The sequence below is a fragment of the Penicillium roqueforti genome (genome assembly GCF_015533775.1).
Source record: "Penicillium roqueforti strain LCP96 04111 chromosome Unknown scaffold_27, whole genome shotgun sequence".
Taxonomy (NCBI): domain Eukaryota; kingdom Fungi; phylum Ascomycota; class Eurotiomycetes; order Eurotiales; family Aspergillaceae; genus Penicillium; species Penicillium roqueforti.
The window spans coordinates 192650-215414 of NW_024067591.1; the positions used below are offsets into that span (position 1 = coordinate 192650).

Sequence of the window (22765 nt, forward strand, 5' to 3'; positions counted from 1 at the left end):
ACTTGACTGGGGGACTGTTGGCGTCTTCGGAACAACTGTTAGGGTTGCAGAGCCTATGTATACTCAAGCATTCTCTAACCTTTACTCCCACCGTTTTATATCAACCACTTCATTTGCAATAATACTGCATACCTCTGAATTCGCTCAGTCATATTCTAAATATAACTCCATCTGTCTCGGCCAACGGTGCCGGCGACAAAGCTTTATGCCAAGCCACTGATATACCGCAACAAGTACCCTATCAACCCAGTTGTCGATCCTCTTAGAAGAGTAAAGATCGTCCGATTAAATCTCGTATTCTTAATTAATCACTTACAGAGTACTCCCTAGTGCACTCACACTATAGTGTTAATAACCCCTGGTTGATATTCGGCAATTCAATTCTCGAGATTGAAAACGGTATATACCAGAATAGGGGTGTCCACTATTTCTCTTAGTTTATCTATGAAGATACCTTATGAAATACCCAATAACCACTAATGGCATTGGCATTGGCATTGGCATTGGCTAAGTAATCTTCCAGGGGCCAAGTTATGCATTGAGCTTATCCCCAGTTTTCATGACATACCCCACTCCCGTCCTAACCGTCAACGTAGATTCTTCAGCGACATGTAGATCAATTCCAATATAGAATTTCGACGATGCATTTATCGCTAGCGCGCTATAGACACGGCATATATTCTTGAGTGTCCAAGCCGAGCGAGGGGTCAAGTATCCGTGCTATCACAACTATGCAGGAAAAAGCCTGCACAATTCAAAATGAACAGATGAGGTCGTACTAGATCATCAAGGAATTTGTTATATATACTATTCCAATTATTTTCTGCCTTCCTGTCATTCTAGTATGTTCCTTTTGTCCAATTAGGCATTTTCTTAATTCAAAATGCTCCTTCAATCGGCTTCAAGTTTGATTCAGGAACACTATATCTCCGTCATCGCCACTTCGGTACGTTTACTACAACTTTATTCAATTGAGCCAGTCTAACATGCTCTGCTTAGATTCTACTATCATTAGTCTCGCATGCATACTACCAAATCTTCCTCAACCCTCTCAGCAAATACCCTGGCCCCAGACTCGCCGCCACATCACGCATACCTCAAATCTACCATACCCTAAAAGGCGACCTCCTCGAATGGGTCACCGGACTACACAACACCCACGGCAACGTCGTCCGCGTCGCCCCAGATGAACTAAGCTACGCAACCGGCGACGCCTGGAAGGGAATCTACGGGCACGCCTCAGCCGGGAAACCAGTAACAGAGAAAGACACCCGCTTCTACGGCCCATCCTTCAACGGTGCTGCAGATATCATCCGCGGAAAAGGCCCCGACCACTCGCGTTTCCGACGCAACTTCTCCCACGCCTTTTCGGACCGCGCGCTGCGGGAACAGCAGGCTTTGATTTGTGGATATGCGGACGCGTTGATCGACACCCTCCACAACTCGATCCGGGAGGATCCCGCAGCGAAAATAAATATGGTCCGCATGTTGAATCTGACGACGTTTGATATCATGGGCGATTTAACATTCGGTGACTCGTTGAATCTGCTGGCTGGGACTGGGAATTGCAGTTGGGTGTCGGCTGTGTTCGTCAGTATCAAGACGAACTCTCTGCGCAGACTGGCGCGCTACGCCCCTTGGACGGCGGTCATTGTCCAGCGGCTTATCCCGAAGGAACTGAAGCAGCAGAGTATCGAACATTACGAGGCTTCTCAGGAACGTGTGGACAGAAGGATCGATGGCAACTATGTGCATAAACCTGATATCTGGGGTATTGTCATGAGCCAGAAGGAGGACCTCCGGCTTAGTCGGGTGGAGATGTATGCCAATTCGCAGGTTTTCATGGTGGCGGGTACTGAGACGACTGCGACTGCGCTGAGTGGTTTGCTCTATCACCTCCTGAGGACGCCGGAGAAGATGGAGATTATTGTAGAGGAAGTTCGTGCGACTTTTGAGAAAGACTCTGATATTGATATGAGATCTCTGGAGCATATGACATATCTCAATGCGTGCATTGAGGAAGGGTTGCGCATGTACCCTCCAGTTCCGGTTGGTCTGCCACGCATTGCTCCTGATGAGGGATTGCTTGTTTGCGGAGAACATATTCCAGGAAAGGTATTCATTCCGTTGTGTTTTCGAAGGTTGGTTCTAATCTTGGATGATCATAGACTGCACTTTCGGTTCATCATTGGGCTACCTACCACAGTGCTCAAAACTTCAGATTGCCAAATCAGTTTATCCCTGAGCGCTGGATTGGGGATGAGTTCGCCAGTGATAACAAGGCTGCATTTCAGCCATTCTCATTTGGGCCTCGGAACTGCATTGGGAAGAAGTATGTTTTCGTCTTGCTCTCGAATGGTCCTAGCTAATGATCGATAGTCTGGCATACCATGAAATGCGTCTCATTCTGGCCAAGGTGCTGTTTAATTTTGACCTTTCTCTTCTGCCGGAGTCTGTTGGTTGGGACAAACAGAAAACTTTCTTCCTGTGGGAGAAGAACGATCTGATGGTTCAGCTGAAGGCGAGGAAATAAGGGCGATGTTTGAAAGAACTTCGAATCTTCTATTCAGCATTCACACATTATAGGCATTTCGAACAAATTCGTAGTTTCAGATGGTCAAACCCATCTCTAATGTACTACAATTTCAAGGTAAAGTTAATATGAAAATCCCGCATAACAGTGCATGCAGTTAGCCATATCACTTTGTCAAGTACAATAAATATTGATACATTTTCGCGATGATCATATCTGTTCCCTGTTTTCTATGGAAACACGATAACATGTCGAAATTTGGCTGTGCTGTCCATGACACCGTTGTATGCCTGCGTGAATTCGTCCATCGTGAATACTTTTATCATCGCCTTCACATTATTGGTGGCAGAGTACTCGATGCATTTCTCCATGTCTGGTGCACAGCCGCAAGCGAAGCCACGTAGGGTAGCACGGTTCATGTTGAGGAGGAGATTATCGACTTGGATTGGACCATCCGTAGCGGCAGAGACCAAAGTGATCGTCCCTAGAGAGGATGTCAGCCAACGGCACCACATCGCGAATGGTAAATGGAATGGAGGCTTACCATTCTTCGTAACAGCCGGTATAATAGCATTGATGGCCTTGGAATAAGGCGCAGTGCATAGGATGAGATTCGCACCACCAAGAGACGACATGTACTCGACAACGTCGATTTTACTCGAGTCAATGTATTCGCAGGCCCCCAAGGACAATGCGAGATCCCGTTTAGAAGAACCCGACGAAACAGCATACACCTAGAAGAAAAGACCAGTCAGCTATGCTATAGCAAATAAGATATCCTCTCCTTTACCTTTAATCCTAGTCTGTTCGCATACTGAATCGCAAGGTGGCCTAGTCCTCCTACTCCCTGGACGAGGCAGATGTCGCCCGGAGACCACTTCGACGTGTTTATGGCATCAAATACAGTCGCCCCGGCACAGCAGAGAGGAGCGAGTTCAGCATAGGATGCTGTCTTCAGCACATCCTCGGCAATGTCGATGATAGCCGTGTAAGGAGCGTACATATACTCCCCATGACCACCATCTATCGTAAACCCAGTGTAATCCACGTTGCGGCAGGTCCAAAACTGTCCTTTCCGGCAGTAATCGCACTGATTGCAGTAGCCGCCATTCCAACCAACGCCGACCAAGGCACCTATGGCGAAACGCTCCTTGTTCACCGGGCTTTGTAGTAGCTCCGAGCCCACGCCGGCGATACGGCCGATGATCTCATGGCCCGGGATGCGCGGGTACTGAAGGCCAGGCCAGGCGCCATCCTTGACGAAGTGGTCGGAGTTGCAGATCCCAGACGCGTGCACGCGCACGAGTACCTCTGTCGGTGCGGGATCACGCAGCTCTAACGTAATGACGTCCCAGGTACTCTGAGGTGCGGCACATTGGACTACAGAATACGTGTAAGAATGAACCAATGAATGCAAACATAATGACAAAAGCACGTACTTGCTCTGTAGGTCTTGGGGGGTGAAGAAGCCATTGTTCGTTAGGGTTAAATAATGAATTACGAACGAAGCGTCGTTGTAGAATATAGATTGGGTAGACTTCTTCAATTGAAAATGGCGGATATCCCTATTTTATAGAAAAGTTTACTATTGCAAGGAGAGACCATGAACAGCACAGAAGAAATCCGAATACAAAGATATCTCCGAGAAAAGGCTTTTGTTGTACGGACGTAAGCATAACTCCGGATCCCGATTACGAAGACCCATAGCGCTCAGGGTTCAAAACCCCCTTTAGAGGGGATTCGGCCGGAGGAAAACATGGCATGTTACCACTAATTAGGCCAAAAAGGTGCATACACCTTAGCAAGGATAACCGGTGTGGAAGCAGCGGACAGTTCATCCAACCTGTTTATTGATCCAACCGATGGAGATAAGATAGGCTATCGGTCACGTGACTTTGGCGGGCCACATCGTCTCGGAAGTTCCGACAGATTCTTGAGGCCTGAATGCCTGAATTAGCACCGCTCTCCACACCGCTCTGGACAAGTTCAAAAAAATGAAGCCTTCGGGCCTAAACAAATCCCGTGACAATCACCCGATTTGATCAATTAGATCCTTTCTAGCATCTAACATTGAATTGCCGTTTTCAGAATTAAACTATGTATATTACTGGTGATAGTAGAATTAATTTAACTTGCTTCGGATTATGTGATCTCTGAATAGCTTCATCTGCTAACATGGAGATACCCGGCCGACAGCTGATCGAATGTTGAAATGGGACCGCTAATTTAGCTTTAAGGAAAATATATTAATCCGTGTTAATCCGCGTTTCGACCATCTATCTGCTCCGAGCGGTCTTGGCGAAATATCGGTGGACGTTGATAGAATAATGATATTGTATGATTTTGATTCGCGAAACGGTATATATTGAACTGACTCTACAAAATGTAACGACAAGGGTAGAAAAAAACAATGACTCGCTGACCTGTACATGCACATGCCACGGGCCCAACAAACAAAAATAAAAGGTCAACGCTAAGCGCAGAAATGTCCAACACCGCGACCGACCATAAACAATTACTGCTCACTCTACCACTCATCGTCGTCGTCGTGTTTGCCCTGCATCGCACTTTGTCGTGCCCGCAGTGCCTCGGCCAAACCACCTGCCAGGCTGACGTTCGATGCGCTGTTGGGCGTGCCGCGGCCGCTGGCGCCCGATGAGTCGTTTGACTGCATGCTCACGGCGCTATCGCGCGCAGTGGGCGCGCCTGCGGGTTTGCGCCCGGCCATGTTGGGACGCTTGGCCGGGGGAGCAGGAGGGTGAGGCTTGCTCTTTGCAGCTGCTGCAGCTCCAGCGCCATTTGGAACAGGGCTGGGGGTGGCGCGGGGTGCCATCGGAGGTGGGGGTGGAACGGGCTTCGGTGTGGGAGCGACGGCTACTTCTTCGAGGTAGGATTCGGGGGTCCATCCTTGCTCCGATGTTGTTGTGTTCTTGCACAGCCACCATCCTAGAACATGTTAGTATGATTCAAATGAAGTATGCTATGGGTACGTACCATTTCCTTCCTTGGACACAACCTCCACAATTTCGCCCTTGGTGATGGAAAGCTCATTGGCCCGGTCGCTGTTGTAGTCGTACTTGACCTTTGCGGCAGGCTTTCTTGACGCTGGAGGGGGTGCCGCAGGGGGAGGCGGAGGAGCCCTCATGGAGCCAGAAGATCTCACTGAGCTACGCGACTCGTTCCGAGAGTGCATGGCGGCGGCAGCAGCTGCCATAGACTGGGGCACGATGCGCGGCTGAGGCTGAGCTGCAGCTTGCGGTACCATGGCAGGCTGTGGGGTAGACCGGGGCAGAGGCTGAGCGGCAGGGACAGGTCTGCGAGCAGCTTGAGACAATTTCGAAGGGCCGCCACCGGGGCCACCAGGACGAAGTAGCTTGCCCGTTGTGACCGGGCGAGCAGCAACCGCCTTCGGCCGCGGAGTAGGTTTGGAGACAGAGCTAGGAGGCTCACCAGCACTAGTGTGGATTGTGCTGCTTTTGTAGCTGTCCACGTTTCCGGCACCCGGATCTTTGACTGCCTTGACGGTTGCCAGCTTGCCAGGCTTCTTATGGTATTCGATGGTTTCTCCAATCTTCAAGGTCAGAGAGCCACGCAGGACATTGGTGAGATGAGTGAAGAACTCGGTTTTGAAGACACAGTGGATTAGCGGGTCGGGTTCCTGAGCTCCAATAACCAGCGAAAACCAGTCATCCTTGAGATTCGAGGTGCTGACACTCTTGATCGCTCCAACCGGAACGGTTCGTTCCGCTGAAATGACAAGCTGGTTGTTTTCGATACTTTGTGCAACAACGAAAACGTGACGATTCGTCAAGACCAGGATCCGCGGAACAGGTTTGCTAGAACGACCAAACTTAGACACCAAAACCTCGGCACGGCAAGAGAAAACAACATCATCTGAACCGCTGATGCCTGCACCATTGCGGATCATTTCACCAGGACCACCGGTATTGCCGACACCAAGGTAATCACCCAGGAAGCGACGAGAGCCGAGAAGACTCATTCTCCGACGTTCCTTGCGACCCTGGAGCACTTTGTGTCCCTGGTCACGAATCTTGATGAATTCGAGTCCGCCGGTCATGCGGCGCCAGAAGCGCTGGATACGGATCGCACATTCAATACGGTACCGGAGATAGTTTCTCCACGCACGTTGAATGCGGATGGCCATATTGTGCCAGTATTTGTCTCGCATGGCTTCTAGTGCGAATAGTGTCTCGGGAGTCTTGACGAAAACCTTTGTGATACCCATCTGATACTCCTCGGCAGGGATGCGGGTATCCGTCAAGATTTGCTTCGCGCCGGATTCCACGTCACCAGTCCATGTGTAGTCACCGGCATAGGAAGTCTTCGGGGACAACAGGTAGAATCGCTCAGTGAACTTGTCGAAGGTCTGACGGTAGGCGAAACCAGCACGTCGAATGCGGACGTTTTCCTGGAGACCCAGGTACTTGATCTGGTGCAGGACATTGCCGACGTTGAATTCCTTGGGGGCCTTGTTATCGTTGGGTTTGATGGTACGAATGTAAGATGGCTGCGCCTTCATGAGCGTGGCCACAAGGTCATTCGCGGATGCCTTGATCTTGTCACCGGCGGTAGGTGGGCGACGCTTGTCATCTTGGTTGACCTCGTTGGGGAACAGCGCGTGGACGAATTCGTTGCTGCTAGATTGGGCAAGGTTCAACAAGTCCTTCAACAGCTGATCCTTGTTCTTATCTGTCATTCCCTCCACGGCGTAACTGACATCACCAGCGTAGTGCTTGATGATGAACTGCCCCTGGCGAGCTTCAAAGTTGGGGTTCTGGGCCAGGAAGTTGAGTCTGCCAACGAAAGTCTGATCGGCCGCACCGGAATCGGCGTGGGCAGTTGCGCAGGCATCATTCAAAGCGGCGAAAACACCAGGAGGGCGCTTGTCCTCGATCAACGAGCACACCACCTTGTTGTCAAAGTACTCGATAGGAGTCCACTTGATCTGCTCGCGGGCATACTCATCTTGTTCTGCCTTGAGAGTCAATTGAATGAAAATCTGCTGCAGTTTTTCGTTGACATAGTTGATACACAGCTGCTCGAAAGAGTTCTTCTCGAAGATTTCGAATCCGTAAATATCCAGGATACCAATCGAATTAGTGATGGAGCCTCGAGCAGTCAGTGACTGATTGACGCGCTCTACAATCCAATCGAACAGATTGAAGTAAATTCCCTTGGCCAAAGCGTCGCGAACGGCTGAAGCTTGGACCCTGTTCAGCGGCACTTCGTACACAGAACCCCTGCGCCCTCCTCGGGCAGTCTCCATCAGACGAATAGTCAACGCTTTGTTTACTTGAGCAGCATCCACCTCCAGCAGGTAGGCGACAAAGTCAACGATTGACTGATCGCTAATAGCAGCGTTGCCAGAGTCATCCTCGGTGAACTGAACATTTCCAATCCAGAGAATAGCCGCTAGCATGCGGAACACATTGTCCTGCTCGGCATCGCTCATTCCAATCACCCGCATCGCATCCAGTGTATCCTTGAACTCGGCAACATCGTCGATTCCGGGCACATCATAACACTTGGAACGGCTCGTATAGAGGTAAGATTGTGGTTGCTGGAGACCGAAGCTGTCACGGTACTTTTGTGGGGCCCCCTTTGTGAGTTGGTAAAAGATGTGGAAATTGCGCTCATTCACAATTTGTCCCACAACTCGCGACTTTTCCAGCAGATAATTTGTAATGTTGGCTCCCACCGGCTCACCGTTGGCATTGAACTCCAATTCTAGGTATTTTCCGAATCGGGACGAGTTATTGTTGCGCAGCGTCTTCGCATTACCGAATGACTCCAGCAACGGGTTCGTCGCCAAAACCATTTCCTTGGTCTGTTGAATAGACGAATCGCCGCCGCCGGAGACACTGGCAATGTATTGCATGATCCGCTTCGCGGCCTCGGTCTTTCCGGCACCCGACTCTCCAGAAATGATGACACACTGGTTGTCCTTGTAAGACTTCATGTTGTAGTATGCGGACTCGGCGACTCCGAATACATGGGGAGGGACTTCGAGACGGTTCTTGCCGCGATACGAATCGAGGACACTATCTGTGTAGATACCCACTGTAGTCGCAAGTCCGTTAGCAAGGAGGAAACCGAATTCTCTCGGCGGAGCAACTCACAGTCCCGGAAAGGATTTACTGAGACCAGCACATGGCCAATATAAGTCTGGAAGTCTCCTGTCAGCCTGTATTCGTGTTCGCGCACAACCCCGCAGCCCGCGTGCAAGAGCGATCCCTTACATAAATCTCGTCATGCTCGAACCGGAGCTTCAGATTATCGTTGATGGCCTCATTGGAGATCTTGCTGAGCAGCGTGAGATCTGACACGCCGATCTCCTTCTTCTTGCTGCTCTCGAAGGCGGCCTTCCTGACCTTCGGCTTTCCCCCCGCTTGCCGGCCATCGCCAACATCTGCGGCTGCTTTGGAGCGCCCGAAGCGGCTCTTCTTCTCTCCGCCAACGGGGCGTCGTGACTGACCCTAAACCGCAATCCCAGGGTCAGTTTGGTCCTTATCTGGTCGTTGCGCAAGTAGGCCACCTACCATCTTGTGTCAACCTCTCGGGGATCTCGCGCCCAGGCGACAATGTGCAAATCTAAGTCAAGCAAATGGGGGAATTCTAGTGACAAGTTGAGATTGAGGAATTGAGAGTGAATGGAAACAGTCTAGAACCAATTCAAGGTAATTGTAAGAGGGAAGTGCCCACTCGGCGGACTTACGTACAACTGGTCAAACCGAAGCAAACAGCTGCGCCACAAAGGACCCTTTTTCTGGTTCCGTCGCTGCCTCAGGGGCGAATTGGGTATCAATTTAGCCGCCTGCTCTTAGAATGATTTTTTTGATACTATTCTTATTGATCTATTGAATTTTTGTCGATACTCCTTTTTCTTGAACCTCCTTGGCCAGCCACTCACGTCAGGGCATGTGGCTAATGTTAAGAATAGATGCACGACGTCATTGGGCATATATACTGCCTAACCAATTTCGATTGATATGTCCAGACCAGATGAATTGGAGCCATGAAATTATGTATGGGTCTACTCAATTTGCATGTAATTTCACTTATCGTTCTTAACTATGTAGCTTCGAGTCTGAGAGACCGCCTTGCTGGTTGCCGAGGCATGGTAACGGTGTCGGTATCTATCTTGACGCCTGTAACACATCTTTTGTATTCCCTTAGATTTTGCCTCCGTCCCATAGCTGACTTCGGTCTCGGCAAAGACTGCACCGGCGGCTCTGGGACTGTATAACTGGCCCGCCAGGTTTGATGGTGGGCATTTACTTCGTTCTAGAAGTTCAATGAATGGCAAAGACTTGAAGATAAAGGTATGATAGCGATAGAGGGGATAAAACTGTTGATTAAGTTCATAACTATCCATATTGTTCAGAGTAACACACCATCGGGGCTCACCCTCTTCCGTAAGACTTATGACGGAAAAAAAACTAGCACCAACAAACTCAATCTGGGAGTTCACTTCTTATCCTGGGATGAAAATGAGAATTTCGATGGCTGGAACGGCGAGGGTGGGACCGACGCGGGTGGAACCGATGCGGCTGGAGAAGATCTGGATTGGAATGATGTAGCTGCAAAGGATGCAGGTACAAGCGCAGTCGGTTTCGGCAACACATCTGCGGTGTTGACCAAGATCTAATCGTGATATATGAGCAAACGACCGAACTAAGACTTGTCATCAGGCACTCACTGGATTGGCTCGGGAGACACCCTTCATGTAAGCACTTACGCAATCCAGAAGGTATGATGCGTCGGACACAACAAGAACAGGGGGTGGCTCCGAGAAGCCCAAGGAAAGGCAGTGGTGCAGTGCACCGAGAGACTGCACTGCCTCGATCTGCTCGTTACCGGACGATCTCGCATCCATTAAGTACATGATGACCCCCAAGGACTTCTTGTTAGCTTCGGTGAACTTCTGGATTGCAGTCGCAGTCTGATGTCTAGTGGTTACGCTCAGCCGGCTGGGGGTCAACAAAAGTGCATTGAGCTTGAGGGAGTGAGTCTGATCGAGTACGTCAAACTTCGATAGGGTTCGGCTCTGGTAGATTAGCTTGAAGCTGAAGTCGGCATCTCGAGCAGCCCACAAAGCTTGATGAGATTTAATGGTTGGACTTTTTGTGACGGAGTCAAGGGAACTTACAACTGAAATCTTTCTTGGAGGGCTCCGGCGAGGCTAGAAGATACGGTCAGCTCCACATGTTGACTCAATGGATGAGAGTATTGTACCTTCTTTCATTGTTTCCAATGCAGTCAGGGTGGTGGCCAGCCTGGCCCATTCATCACGTTTGCGGAGTTCTGGGTTGTATTCACCCCGAAGACCGAGCGTTGGCGTTGTTGGAGTCATTACGACAGTAGAGAAGAGAGATTGTGTACTGTCACTGTCGCTCGTTTGAGGATGGAAATGGAGATGAGACTGCCAGAAAGATTGAGTAGAGAGAAAACCTGAACAAAAATGGAATTGTCAGGCGCAAAAGAATGAAAGAGAAGAGAAGAGTGGTTGCCTCTATGGACGTGATGTGTGTATGTACATTTCAGGGAAGGAGCGGAATATCAAGTGACTCCGCCTCGCAACCCCTACTCTCTCGAAAACAAAACAATGCTTGTGATATTTCCAGTGGTCTTTTCTATGGGGTATCTTGACTGAATGTAAAAAGCAAATGCACGCCTAACCTTATATAATAAGATATCGCTAGGATACGAGTATCAATCAACAATCACGAGCTTTTCGATGCAGGTGATGATGTCGGACTGGCTGATGCAGAGTGTTCCTGGGTTTGGGATGTCGATGCAGCCTTTTCTGCGGTAGCCCTTTCTGCTGTAGGCTGGGTAACAGGCGCAGGCTCGGCCGTCTCCTCGGCGCGTTGACCGAAAGGAATGTACGAGGCAAGTCGTGAGAGCCACCCATGTACGATGTCCGGCGTATCCGACTCTCCGGCTTGTTCATATATCTCAGGAGACAGAATCCTCTTCGTGTGCAACTTAGGCAAGTCACTGTGCTTCGCTCTGAGCTGCAGTACCTCCTTTTCTAGTGCCAGCAGAGCTTCGCGTGCGGCCTGTTCGGATTGTTCTAGATCTGCTAGTCTTCCCTCGACGCCTTCCCGGCGGGTGCTTTCCTTGCTCCGTGACCGCCATGACTCAAATAGGATCAGACCTCCAGCAACAAGGAAGAGGAAGGACTCGGAGATGAAATTGGCACCGGACTCGATAGCTTTCGACTCGGAGAGGGGACGGATATGATAGTGTTGAGGCTTGGCCGCGTCTTCAGCCGCAGCCTTGGCCTTGGCCTCTGCCTCCTCGGCGGCTTTCGTGTCGGCGGCGTTCCGAACGGTGGGGATTGAAAGCTTGTGTTTTCGCGCTTCGGCGGCGGCGATGGCTTGACGCTGTGAGGCGGCAGTATCGCGCAGGGAGCCTAGTCTAAGACGCATATCGAATCGGTGAAGAGCCTGGGCTATAGACACGCAGATATTGCGAAACCGTTCATGTTCGCGGGCCTGGGCTTTAATTTGAGACTGCGTGGGTCAGTCTATGAATATGGCAAGGTTGGACTGGGATGCAAGCTTACAGCGATGGGCTTGGACAGGGTCCGGATTGCCAAGGAGGAGAGCTTCAAAGTCAACGACATAGCTGGAGAATAGAGAGTGAATACATGAGGCTTGAGTCACTTCCCTACCTCCGTGTTGCCCGTGGACCCGCGGACCCGCGTTGATTACTCAGCACCGCCAACACCGCCCTGGAGCGATCTTAGGCTTAATTTCGATATTTGCTTGGCAGCGACAACAGCTGAGATTCATGCAGTTGATATAATACTCCGTGTATGTCAAACTACTGCATTTTACAGTCCCACTCTTTAAGAGAGATAAACAGAGCCAGTAATTTCTCGACATCGCACGGGATGCAGCCACCCTATCTCATTCATATAGGGCTAGCCTGTCAGGCCAAATGTGGCATGTACAACCGTTCGGAGAGTAAACAATGCACATTCTATGGCCTGTTCTTTCTGTCGCAATACACATTGCATCCTACAAGCGCGCCATCCTGCAGTAATCAGCCAATAAGGATCCCAGAATAATGCCATTCCACCAAAGTTACCCCCGGACCCCACGGTGGTTCGGCTGAAGCGACGTTTTAATATAATTTCCTTACGCGAGACCTCGGATTTAACCCCAAACTAGGCAGATAAGCAAAAATTAGCCTCTCCTCATCGACCACTAAAATGGTGTGATTGCTTTATGTAGTATTTGGCCCTGGAAATGTTTTCGCCTTTCTCTTTCCTGCAACGACGCCATGGCAGGGGTATTCGAGGAAAAGAGCTCTAAGACAGGGAGTCAGTACGTCGTGCACAATTTTCACGATGTGGAAGATCAACCCTTCACCCCACAAGGTCCTTTGAGCGCTGCCATCCCCGACGACGGGCAGATCGTTACCCAGAATGAACGCCAAAGCTTGATCCGGGGTCTGGGGCAGCGCCATATTCAGATGATTGCCATTGCGGGCGCAATTGTACGCAAACTGTTTATTAGGATTGCAACTTTGTGACTGACCTAAATAGGGTACGGGTCTCTTTCTCGGTCTGGGTGGCTCGATCGCCACCGGTGGTCCTCTGGGTGCCCTTTTAGGCTACATGTTCATCGGCCTGATAGTCTGCTGCATCCAATTTGCGCTGGGAGAAGTCTCAGCGCTGCTACCAGTCACCGGTTCTTTTGTGCGACATGCAGAGATTTTGGTCGATCCCGCGCTCGCATTTGCGATCGGCTGGAATGTCGTTTATGGATGCTTTCTCAGCGTTCCCAGTGAGATCTCCGCCAGCGTGGTTCTTATTCAGTACTGGACGGATATCAACGCCGCCGTCTGGGTGACTATCCTCATAGTGGTGTCGGTGGTGGTTGCCGTCTCGTTTATTGGCGTCTACGGCGAGATTGAATTTATCTTCGCCATTCTGAAGATCCTGCTGGTTGTCTTCGTGGTCATTCTCGGTCTTGTTATCGATCTCGGCGGTGCGCCGGGTGTGCCCCGACGCGGCTTCCACTACTGGAAAGACCCCGGCCCATTCGTTGAGTACATTGCCACCGGGTCTTGGGGACAATTTCTCGGGTTCTGGGCTGTCATGACTAATGCAGTCTACTCGTTCGCTGGCGTGGAATCATTAGCCATGGCCGCCGCCGAAACGCAAAACCCACGACAGAATATCCCCAAGGCCTGCAAAAGGGTGTTCGCACGAGTCTCTATCTTCTACCTTGCCACCGTCTTGATCGTGGGCATGTTAGTCTCTAGCGCCGACGACCGTATTAGCGCAGACTCCGGCACGGCGGCCACGAGTCCGTTCGTCATTGCCGCCAGCGACGCAGGTATCAGGGCTATTCCCTCCGTTGTGAACGCAGTATGCTTGAGCTCTGCGTGGTCTGCATCGAACCAGAGTATTCTGGCCGGAACAAGAACTCTATATGGTCTAGCGCTCAAGGGCCATGCTCCGAAGATATTCCTGCGCACCTCCAAGTGGGGAGTGCCGTACATGTGTGTGCTGCTGCAGATGGCATTCTCTCTACTGGCTTACATGTGTGTTTCCAACGACGCAATGAACGTCTTCTGGTGGTTCGTTGATTTGACTGCGGCTGGTACCTTGGTCTCGTGGATTGCTATCGCTTTCAACCATATTCGTCTGATGCAAGCAATGGATAAACAGGGCATATCGCCAACAGAGTTGCCGTGGCATAACCGAATTACCAGTATGTATCAGTCTGGTTTCAGATCAGTCTTGAGGTTCTAATACTGACCTTATCAAGGATACACAAGCTGGTTTGCGCTGGTCGCATGTGTCATAATTCTCTTCACTGGAGGATTCACAGTCTTCACAACAGGAAACTGGGATACCGCCTCGTTCATCTCGTCGTATCTGTGAGTTTTCTTCTCGTACCATTGAGTTCGATCTGCTAACATTGACACTAGGGACATTCCACTCGTCCTCTTTGCGTACGGGGCTTATAAGTTGATCCGCCGCACAAATATCATTCCTCTAAGGACGATACCGGTTCAACAAGCGATAGACGAGGCCAACAACGACCCGGACAACTTGCCGATCAAGAAAGACAGCATACTGGCAAAGATGAATATTTTCTGGGGCTGACATATCTCCTATCATAGCTAGCAGACTAGCCTTTCACTTAATAACATAATAACAACCCCGTGGCATTGTCTTTTGCTCCCGTTGTTCTATGTAGTCTCATGTAATCAATATATACATGTAATCCTAATACCCCTTGCCCCGCGTATAAGAGTTAATCAACGGCCCACCCCGCGCGATACGCTCCAGATTTAGCTCAAGGATATCAAGCGAGCGCGGGAAATACTCCACCCCAAGCGCGCTGACATGCGGACTAATCTGAACATTGGCAGCCTCCCAGAGCGGATCATCCTGAGGAAGCGGTTCCGGATCCGTGACATCAAGCGCAGCACCACTCAAAACCCCCGAATTCAAAGCATCGACCAAAGCCTTCTGATCGATAACCCTACCCCGGGAGATATTAGTCACGTAAGGCTTACTCGAATGGTGCTGAGAATGGTCCGAGAGAATGGTGAATTCCTCGGCACCGAGGAGACGGTTTGTTTGCGGTGTCAGCGGAAGTGAGACCACCAGATGATCGAGCCCGGTAGCCAGGAAAGAGCGGAGGGATTCGCGGTCTGCGCCGTGATGCCACGATGCCGGGATCGAGCCGTCGGGATCGCCCGTGCCGGGCACGATGTAGCCGTTGTCACGCCGGGATTCGGGTGTTGGGCGTGGGGTGGCCGTGTATGCGTGCACGGTCATGCCCAATGCTTGCGAGACGCGGGCGACTGTCGATGGTTAACTTTTGGTATCTTGTTTATGGAATTTCCAGCGAGTGGATGTGCGGAAACATACTTTGGCGCCCGATACTTCCATATCCTAGAATACCTACCTTTTTACCCACTTGGTCATGAAGACCTGGCCTATACGCGGCCTTATCCCATACGTGGGATTTCTGTGCCTCGTAGCCCTTGGCGTATCTCCGGGATGATACCAGCCAATTCATCACAGTCCATTCTGCAATCGGAGGACCATGGATACCCGAGCTTGTAGTGATGGGGATATCAGTTTCTTGCAGAATTGGGTTTTGCAAAATATGATCCACGCCAGCAGAGAAGGTGTGGATTAGTTTAAGACTATAGTAATGGTTAATACATAGTAGGAATGATTGAGGTAGGAGCTTACTTCTTCGAGTCCTTGAGATCAGGAAGATCGCTGAAAGTCGCGAGGACGGTGGCCTTTTGATATACCTCTGCGCGAGTTTAGTTTTTGTGACCTCGATTTTCAAGAATGATAGCCACTTACCAGATGGCACAGGGGTTCCCTGAGACTCGTAGATAGTGACCTCGGCATGGGAGAATTTCTGTAGGATAACCTCCTTCACCTCTTCTGGCATCGTCGGGTAGAAAATAACGAGCACATGCTCCGGTGACAATGGCGCGTCGCCCATAATTGCGATAGATAGTTTTCAAAGTGTGTGACCAAAAAAGAGGTTTGGGGCTTTAAATGGGAATTCTCACAGGGCGCGGGCAATGTTTTCCTTATCTTCCCCGCCTCGGTGGCTCAAAAGGGCAATTCGGCATCTCCAAGGCTAACATTTCCTTATAAACGGATCGGATGGCGGTTTCTTATTGGAATTTGGGGAGATGGTGGTGGTTTATGCCAGATGGCGTGGTATGACGACACTTTGATTAGATATGGTCTCAGCGCACGAATTAGTATAGTGCGAGGCTTTATAATAAGTTGAAGGAGCTTTCTAGAACAAGAATGACACCATCAACAGAAAATCACATCTTTGATATCATTTCTACTGGAATTGAGTTTGTGCCTGAGTGCTAGCTACACCAGAATACCTCAGCCTCCTCCGTTCTGGTCGAAACGAGTGGTCTACTAACCGGACTCGACAGTGTTCGCCTACACAAACGGGTCAAGATAATTTACGTTTATATGTATCGATGAATGATCTTCATTGTAGACATACTCCACGAGCCTTGGTATGGATTATATGCGCATACGAGCCCAAACGCGTCACTCCCATGGAACGAGCATCTTTAGATAGCCACAGGAATAAATGGTTATCATAAGCTTAATATCCGCGGTAAAACTACATGCACGAAATTGCCTCTAATAATATACTGTCAGGCCCCTTGTCTTTTACAAAGAAGCGGGTCATAGACCTGCATTCCTATACTCCGTAAGGAGTACTGTCGCTGTAGAACCTCAGCTTTCTCCACCCCACTCGGCATAGCACAAGACCTCCAATTTCAACTCCGATACAAAAATCAATTCAATACACAACTTAAGCCATTGGATAACCCATCTCACTACATCGTCACACGCAATTTTCAAACCCAACCTAAGATGTCTCTGGAAATCCACCCCGCGTCTCCCAAGGACGCGCCCGAACTCGCGCAAGTCTTCTACGCCAGCTTCCGTACCGACTGCGACAAAACCATGTTCCCCAACACGCCGGACGTGACAGAATGGTTCGAACGCTTTTTTAGCGCCGACATCACGCGCTCAATTGAAGGCGAGACCCGTGATGTATTCCTCAAGGTGACGGAGGGGTCGGAGGATGGCGGGGATCGGATTGTCGCATTCGCGAAATGGAAGTTTCCCGTGCCTGCAGATCGCAATCGGCATGAGGAACAGATCGTGTGGCCTGCTAGTAGTGATAAGGAACTATGCGATCGGTTTTTCAATGGTATGGAGGCGCGACATGAGAAGTGGATGGGGGAGAGGCCTCATTATTGTACGTTTTTCTTTTTCTTCTTCAAATCTTTGGGTTTGGTATTTCTCGAGCAGATACGAAGGAACACCACTAACCGTTATAGATCTGGATATGTTGGGTGTTCACGCTTCCTACCAGGGCAAGGGACTGGGCTCGAGACTCCTTAAATGGGGTCTCACACGCGCTGATGCTGAAGGCTTGGAGGTTTATCTGTCCGCGTCTCCGGCTGGGAAACCGTTGTATCAGAAATATGGGTTCCGGGAGGTTGATTCCTTCTCGCCGTACCCCGATTACGCGCAGGTGGCGATGATACGCTCGCCTAATAGTCAAATATAACCGGATTATTTCAGGAAGCTTAGCACGCTAGAAGTAGAAAAACCGGGACTTCAAAGCAAATCATCATTTATCGCTGCGCCATGTCTTGAAGTCTCTTGTGGTGTTTAAAAAAAAGAAAAGATAAGTGGGCCCGAGCCCGGGATCGAACCGGGGACCTCGCGCATTAATGCTTTGGGTTAACCCTAAGCGCGAATCATACCACTAGACCACCCGGGCAGTTGATAGAATAAGGTTCAGGACTGGGGCACAAACATGGAGAGACATATTGAAATACCAAAAAGAGATATTATCGCTGCTTTGAATATCAATTGCTTTGAAAAATAACCTACCGACTTAGGGTGAGGAAGCTCAAGCAGGGGAGCAAAGGTCTGCCCTAGCAATGGAGGTTGGACATAGAGAGAGGAGGTTGCGGGCATCAAGACATCAAGACATCGAGAGATGAAGTGAAGGTGGTATTTCCTTGAACCAGAAAACAAGGTCCGGGCTAAAGAGTAGGGGTCCGGTATGATATTATATATCAAAGGTGTCATATATCATCTCCAGGGCTCCCCAAGCCAAGAAGCCGCTTATAAATCCAATATTGGGTCCACTTCAAGACTGCGGGGTATAAGATGGAGAGATCAAAACTTGTTCTTTTTTGATTGGAAAGCAATATAAAACGTCATTTCCAAGGCTATCTAACCCCAAGTATCTTGTGTCTTTCATTCAAAGTATTCAAGTGAACCTGTAACGCCGAGCTTCCCACTTTCATCCCCTTGGATATACAAAATGACCAAATTATTCATGTGAGACTCTATCTGAATATAAAAAACTAAGCTTCTAACAACTCCATAGTACCGGTGTCACAGGCTACATCGGCGGTGACTCTCTAGCCACACTTGTTGCCAACCACCCAGAGTTCTCATATTCCGCTCTTGTTCGGACCACCGAAAAGGCCGAACAAGTGAAGGCCCAGTACCCATTTATCCGAATCGTAATCGGAGACCTGGATGATTCAGCTTTACTGGAGCGAGAAAGTGCCGCCGCGGACATCGTGCTGCGTAAGTATCCAACTCGCCCCCGATGCGAGGAGCATCCTATCCGCATTCTGCTAAGCCTGCAAAACAGACACTGCAGATGCGTCAGATCACGTGGGAGCCGCGAAAGCCATTATTGCCGGCCTGGTAGCCGGCCACAGCAAGGAAAACCCAGGCTACTTGCTACACACCGGAGGAACTGGTATCCTGTCCTGGGAGGACAGCGACAAGAAAGAATACGGAAATAGAAGTGAGCACGTGTACGATGACTGGGATGGGGTGGATGAACTACTCAATCTGCCAGATCACGCATTCCATCGGAATGTCGACCAGCTCGTCCTCCAGGCTGCAGCCCAGCATGCCGATGTGCTCAAGACGGCACTTGTTTGTCCGCCTACGATCTACGGTACGCATTTCCAGCAACGGAAAGAAAGAAACCATTTACTTATTTTCAGCAGGCAAAGGAAGAGGTCCGGTTAATCAACGTTCGCGCCAGGTGTACGTATTAGCGAATGTGACGCTCCGTCTCAAGAAGGGCCCGATAATCGGTGCCGGCCAGTCACTGTGGAACAACGTTCACGTCAACGACCTGAGTGACGTCTATGCTCTACTAGTCGACGCGGCGATTGCGGGCCGAACTGATGACGGGCTCTGGGGTCCTAAGGCCTACTACCTTACTGAGAATGGGGAACACTGCTGGGGTGAGCTAGCCAAAGCTACAGCAGAGGCAGCCACGAAGCTGGGGTACCTGCCAGAGGCAAAGACCGAGGTACTTGACCCTGTTATCGCTAAGCAGTATGGAGGATTTGAGTCTCTTAGTTGGGGCATGAACTCTCGTGGTCGCTCACAGCGGGCACGCAAGATCCTGGGATGGAACCCTTCGCGGCCTAGTCTGGTGGATGAACTACCGGAGATTGTTCGTGGCGAGTGGGAGCGACTGCAAAATGCTTCCTAGAGCAGTCGTTTGACATGTCTCTTCTTTGTCTCAGAGCATGTTGATTGGAATTGGTGGGTTTGAAGTGAAAGAATGCGGGGTGACCCCGAGAGTTTGCTGGGTCTTATATCCCGATCAGCATAGAATGGGGGATTTGATGCGAGACCTAGCTATTTAAATGTTGACCGGGGACATTTCAACTTGGCTAGAGCCAGATCTTCAGAATCGAGACATGTTTCACCCCTCGACAATCAAGCATTATGGCTTGGGCTTTCTAGAGTGGCACAAGTGTAAATACCAGACTCGACTCGAGCCCTCGAGTATTTAAAGTCTGGTCTCGTATAATAAGGCGCAGCAGCGTTTTCAGCCTTGAATAAGCCAGCCGGTGTAGGGATAGTCGGGATTGAGATCCCATCAACTCAGCCTGGGACAATCATAATCCCGACCAGCGGGCCGCATAATACTAAAAGAGGAAGGAGACAGGACTGATGCATAATCATGGTATTCATGCATTCACCCGGCCCCGACTGGTGAGACGGCGAAATATTGCGCCGACTGTTGACAAGCCAACTGGGCTGATGCAGCCAATGAATGCTAGCCATATCCAACCCAATCAGAGCCATCCTAGAGACCCTTGAGACTAATCTCGCGATTATAACGCGAGGATTCAGGTTATAGCCAGCGGAGTCGGAAATTCTGGATCACGACGGAGCAATATTTCGCCCTGTTCTAAATTGTATATGGGATTTTGTCAATTCCGCGTGCCGTGGACATGTGTTGTACTCGATGCTGTTTATCTATTTACCATGCAGATTCCCATTTCAATTTCTTTTTTTTTTCTTCTCTAGTAGGAGCTTATACATTTATTAACGTTCCACTCATCTTCTGATCGCTAGATTGCCGTCGCCGTTGATCTATCGCCATGGCGGACTCAGATTTCCCATTCTATAGACCCGCGAGGTCCGAATATGCCGATAACACGAGCAGAGCATCTACAGACGTGAAACGGAAAAGGAATGTCGATGAGGATAAATTTGCTTTGGGTCGGGGAGGAAAACTAGTCTTCTTTACATTGTCTGTTCTCACCTTGATGGCCGCTTTGGACGGAACTTCGCTGTCGGTTGCTTTACCTGTGAGTGCGTCAACAAATGATTTGATATGTTGAAACTTACCAGGCCAGGAAATTGCAAAAGAGCTCAATGGAACGGCTATTGAAGCTTTCTGGAGTGGAACTTCGTTCCTGTTATGCTCAACAGGTATGTGGCAATATGTTACAATACGATCAAACCCTTTAACCTTGCCATAGTATTCCAACCGAGTTTCGCCTCCTTCTCGAATATCTTCGGCCGTCGACCCATGATCATGATCTCCCTTATATTTTTCTGTGTCGGCGCTATAATCGCAGCAATCGCCAACAATTTCACCTACATGTTGATCGGTCGTTCCATCCAAGGTGTCGGTGGAGGCGGTCTTATATCCCTAAGCGAGGTCATCATAACCGATCTCGTCCCTCTGCGATGGCGTGGTCAGTACTTCGGTATCCTCAGTGCAATGTGGAGTCTCGGATCCGTGACGGGGCCTATCCTCGGTGGTGGATTCTCGGAAAATGTGTCTTGGGTTAGTTGAGCTAATCCATTTAAGCTCCGCAAGTATTTATGCTAACTACGAATAGAGATGGATCTTCTATATCAACTTCCCATTCATCGGAGTCGGCGGGATTCTCGTCATCCTATTCTTGAACCTCAAGCTTACCCCCAGTTCATTAATCGACAAGCTCCGTCGCATCGATTATTTCGGTACCATCTTGTTCGTCGGAAGCGTGTCATCCTTCCTGATCCCCCTCAGCTGGGGTGGCATTTCATACGACTGGAGCTCATGGCACACACTTGTACCGCTTTGTGTCGGAGGCGTAGGGCTGGTCGTTTTCGGATTCTACGAGTACTACTTCGCCTCTGATCCTATTGTCCCGCCTGTGATATTCCAAAACCGCACGGCGGTAGCTTCGTTCATTGGGAGTGTTTTGCAAGGCTTCATCCTATGGTGTGCCCTCTATTACCTCCCTATGTACTATGAGGCAGTGAAGGAGTACAGCCCGATTATCTCAGGCGTTGCGCTATTCCCCGAGACATTCACCGTGGCTCCGAGTGGGATGGTAGCCGGCATCCTGATCACGGTAACGGGTCGTTACATATGGGCTATCTGGCTCGGATGGGCTTTTTCGACTGTCGGGCTAGGCTTGATGTGTCTGATCAAGGTGGAGACCAGTATGGTCGGCTGGATCTTCCTCAATATCGTGCCTGGCCTTGGATTGGGCATTCTCTTCCCATCTCTCGGTTATGCAGTGCAGGCCTCTGCGGACCCGGAGAACCTCGCTATTGCGGTTGCCATGTTTAGTTTCTTCCGTGCTCTCGGCCAGGCTATCGGCGTTGCTGTCGGTGGTGTTGTCTTCCAGAATCGCATGTTCACCAACATCTCCAGGTATGCTGATTTGGCGCCTATGGCCGAGGCGTACAGCAAGGATGCCGCTGGCTTGGTCCAAGTCATCAAGGCGATGGCAGATGGCGCTGATAAAGCGAATCTCAAGGAAGCCTATACGGACAGTCTACGCACGGTCTGGATCGTCTGCTGTGGAGTGTCTGCTGTGGCGATGGTGATAAGCTTCCTCACTGAGCATTATGACCTTGACCGTGCATTGGAGTCGAACCAAGGACTTCGTGAAGAGGATGATGATGATGAGTCTATCAACAGTTTGAAGGACTTGGAGATGCGGGCAGACCGGAGAATTGTCACGGAGCCCCGACCTTGGGCGTGGTAGTGGAAGTTTTTCTGACATGATTGATGGAGATCTATAATGTATAAAGTAATGATATTTACTGTATTGAAGTTCATTCCTAGTACAGACTGTTCTCTTGAGCAAAGTCTTGCTCCCTTCGTCTCTCCCTTCGTCTCTCCCTCGTAGTCTAGTGTATCTATTTTCAATAGGTGGGATTCATGGACAATATATACATCGGTGGGATCTTCGATTACCGGTATTGGGGGGGGGGGGGTTGGGATTTTGAGGTTGCCGGGGATTTTTTAGGGATAGAGGCGGGGGAAAGGTACAATAAGCAAAATAAAAAAAACACAAAAACCCCGAGAGCAACCG

At 49.9% G+C, this 22765-nt stretch overlaps 10 protein-coding genes across 10 annotated transcripts; 5 read left to right on the forward strand and 5 right to left on the reverse strand.

Moving 5' to 3' along the window:
* Window positions 1–883: 883 nt before the first annotated feature.
* LCP9604111_7929 (cytochrome P450) lies at window positions 884–2533 on the forward strand (the record flags this gene model as incomplete). The annotated part of the gene is made up of 4 exons (XM_039076015.1): window positions 884–946; window positions 1000–2115; window positions 2169–2332; window positions 2380–2533. The coding sequence occupies 4 exons, from the start codon at window positions 884–886 to the stop codon at window positions 2531–2533; spliced, it is 1497 nt and encodes a 498-aa protein (XP_038926108.1).
* Window positions 2534–2763: 230 nt separating this feature from the next.
* Window positions 2764–4006, reverse strand: LCP9604111_7930 (uncharacterized protein; the record flags this gene model as incomplete). The annotated part of the gene is made up of 4 exons (XM_039076017.1): window positions 2764–3017; window positions 3078–3267; window positions 3324–3913; window positions 3973–4006. The coding sequence occupies 4 exons, from the start codon at window positions 4004–4006 to the stop codon at window positions 2764–2766; spliced, it is 1068 nt and encodes a 355-aa protein (XP_038926109.1).
* Window positions 4007–5060: 1054 nt separating this feature from the next.
* On the reverse strand, window positions 5061–9096 carry LCP9604111_7931 (class I myosin myoA; the record flags this gene model as incomplete). Its single annotated transcript, XM_039076018.1, has 5 exons — window positions 5061–5479; window positions 5528–8614; window positions 8674–8719; window positions 8794–9030; window positions 9094–9096. 5 exons carry the CDS (start codon window positions 9094–9096, stop codon window positions 5061–5063), a joined length of 3792 nt encoding a protein of 1263 aa, XP_038926110.1.
* A 925-nt stretch (window positions 9097–10021) lies between these two features.
* LCP9604111_7932 (uncharacterized protein) lies at window positions 10022–10907 on the reverse strand (the record flags this gene model as incomplete). The annotated part of the gene is made up of 4 exons (XM_039076019.1): window positions 10022–10198; window positions 10254–10651; window positions 10704–10736; window positions 10790–10907. 4 exons carry the CDS (start codon window positions 10905–10907, stop codon window positions 10022–10024), a joined length of 726 nt encoding a protein of 241 aa, XP_038926111.1.
* Window positions 10908–11277: 370 nt separating this feature from the next.
* LCP9604111_7933 (OPA3 family protein) lies at window positions 11278–12185 on the reverse strand (the record flags this gene model as incomplete). Its single annotated transcript, XM_039076020.1, has 2 exons — window positions 11278–12072; window positions 12126–12185. The coding sequence occupies 2 exons, from the start codon at window positions 12183–12185 to the stop codon at window positions 11278–11280; spliced, it is 855 nt and encodes a 284-aa protein (XP_038926112.1).
* Window positions 12186–12847: 662 nt separating this feature from the next.
* On the forward strand, window positions 12848–14684 carry LCP9604111_7934 (aromatic amino acid and leucine permease; the record flags this gene model as incomplete). The annotated part of the gene is made up of 4 exons (XM_039076021.1): window positions 12848–13063; window positions 13113–14286; window positions 14344–14455; window positions 14507–14684. The coding sequence occupies 4 exons, from the start codon at window positions 12848–12850 to the stop codon at window positions 14682–14684; spliced, it is 1680 nt and encodes a 559-aa protein (XP_038926113.1).
* Window positions 14685–14807: 123 nt separating this feature from the next.
* LCP9604111_7935 (D-isomer specific 2-hydroxyacid dehydrogenase family protein) lies at window positions 14808–16053 on the reverse strand (the record flags this gene model as incomplete). Its single annotated transcript, XM_039076022.1, has 4 exons — window positions 14808–15391; window positions 15459–15739; window positions 15789–15855; window positions 15909–16053. The coding sequence occupies 4 exons, from the start codon at window positions 16051–16053 to the stop codon at window positions 14808–14810; spliced, it is 1077 nt and encodes a 358-aa protein (XP_038926114.1).
* Window positions 16054–16964: 911 nt separating this feature from the next.
* LCP9604111_7936 (uncharacterized protein) lies at window positions 16965–17670 on the forward strand (the record flags this gene model as incomplete). The annotated part of the gene is made up of 2 exons (XM_039076023.1): window positions 16965–17355; window positions 17438–17670. The coding sequence occupies 2 exons, from the start codon at window positions 16965–16967 to the stop codon at window positions 17668–17670; spliced, it is 624 nt and encodes a 207-aa protein (XP_038926115.1).
* A 768-nt stretch (window positions 17671–18438) lies between these two features.
* On the forward strand, window positions 18439–19641 carry LCP9604111_7937 (putative nucleoside-diphosphate-sugar epimerase; the record flags this gene model as incomplete). Its single annotated transcript, XM_039076024.1, has 4 exons — window positions 18439–18455; window positions 18505–18710; window positions 18778–19092; window positions 19145–19641. 4 exons carry the CDS (start codon window positions 18439–18441, stop codon window positions 19639–19641), a joined length of 1035 nt encoding a protein of 344 aa, XP_038926116.1.
* Window positions 19642–20542: 901 nt separating this feature from the next.
* LCP9604111_7938 (MDR family MFS transporter) lies at window positions 20543–22435 on the forward strand (the record flags this gene model as incomplete). The annotated part of the gene is made up of 4 exons (XM_039076025.1): window positions 20543–20752; window positions 20801–20876; window positions 20927–21237; window positions 21293–22435. 4 exons carry the CDS (start codon window positions 20543–20545, stop codon window positions 22433–22435), a joined length of 1740 nt encoding a protein of 579 aa, XP_038926117.1.
* Between the last annotated feature and the right edge of the window lie 330 nt (window positions 22436–22765).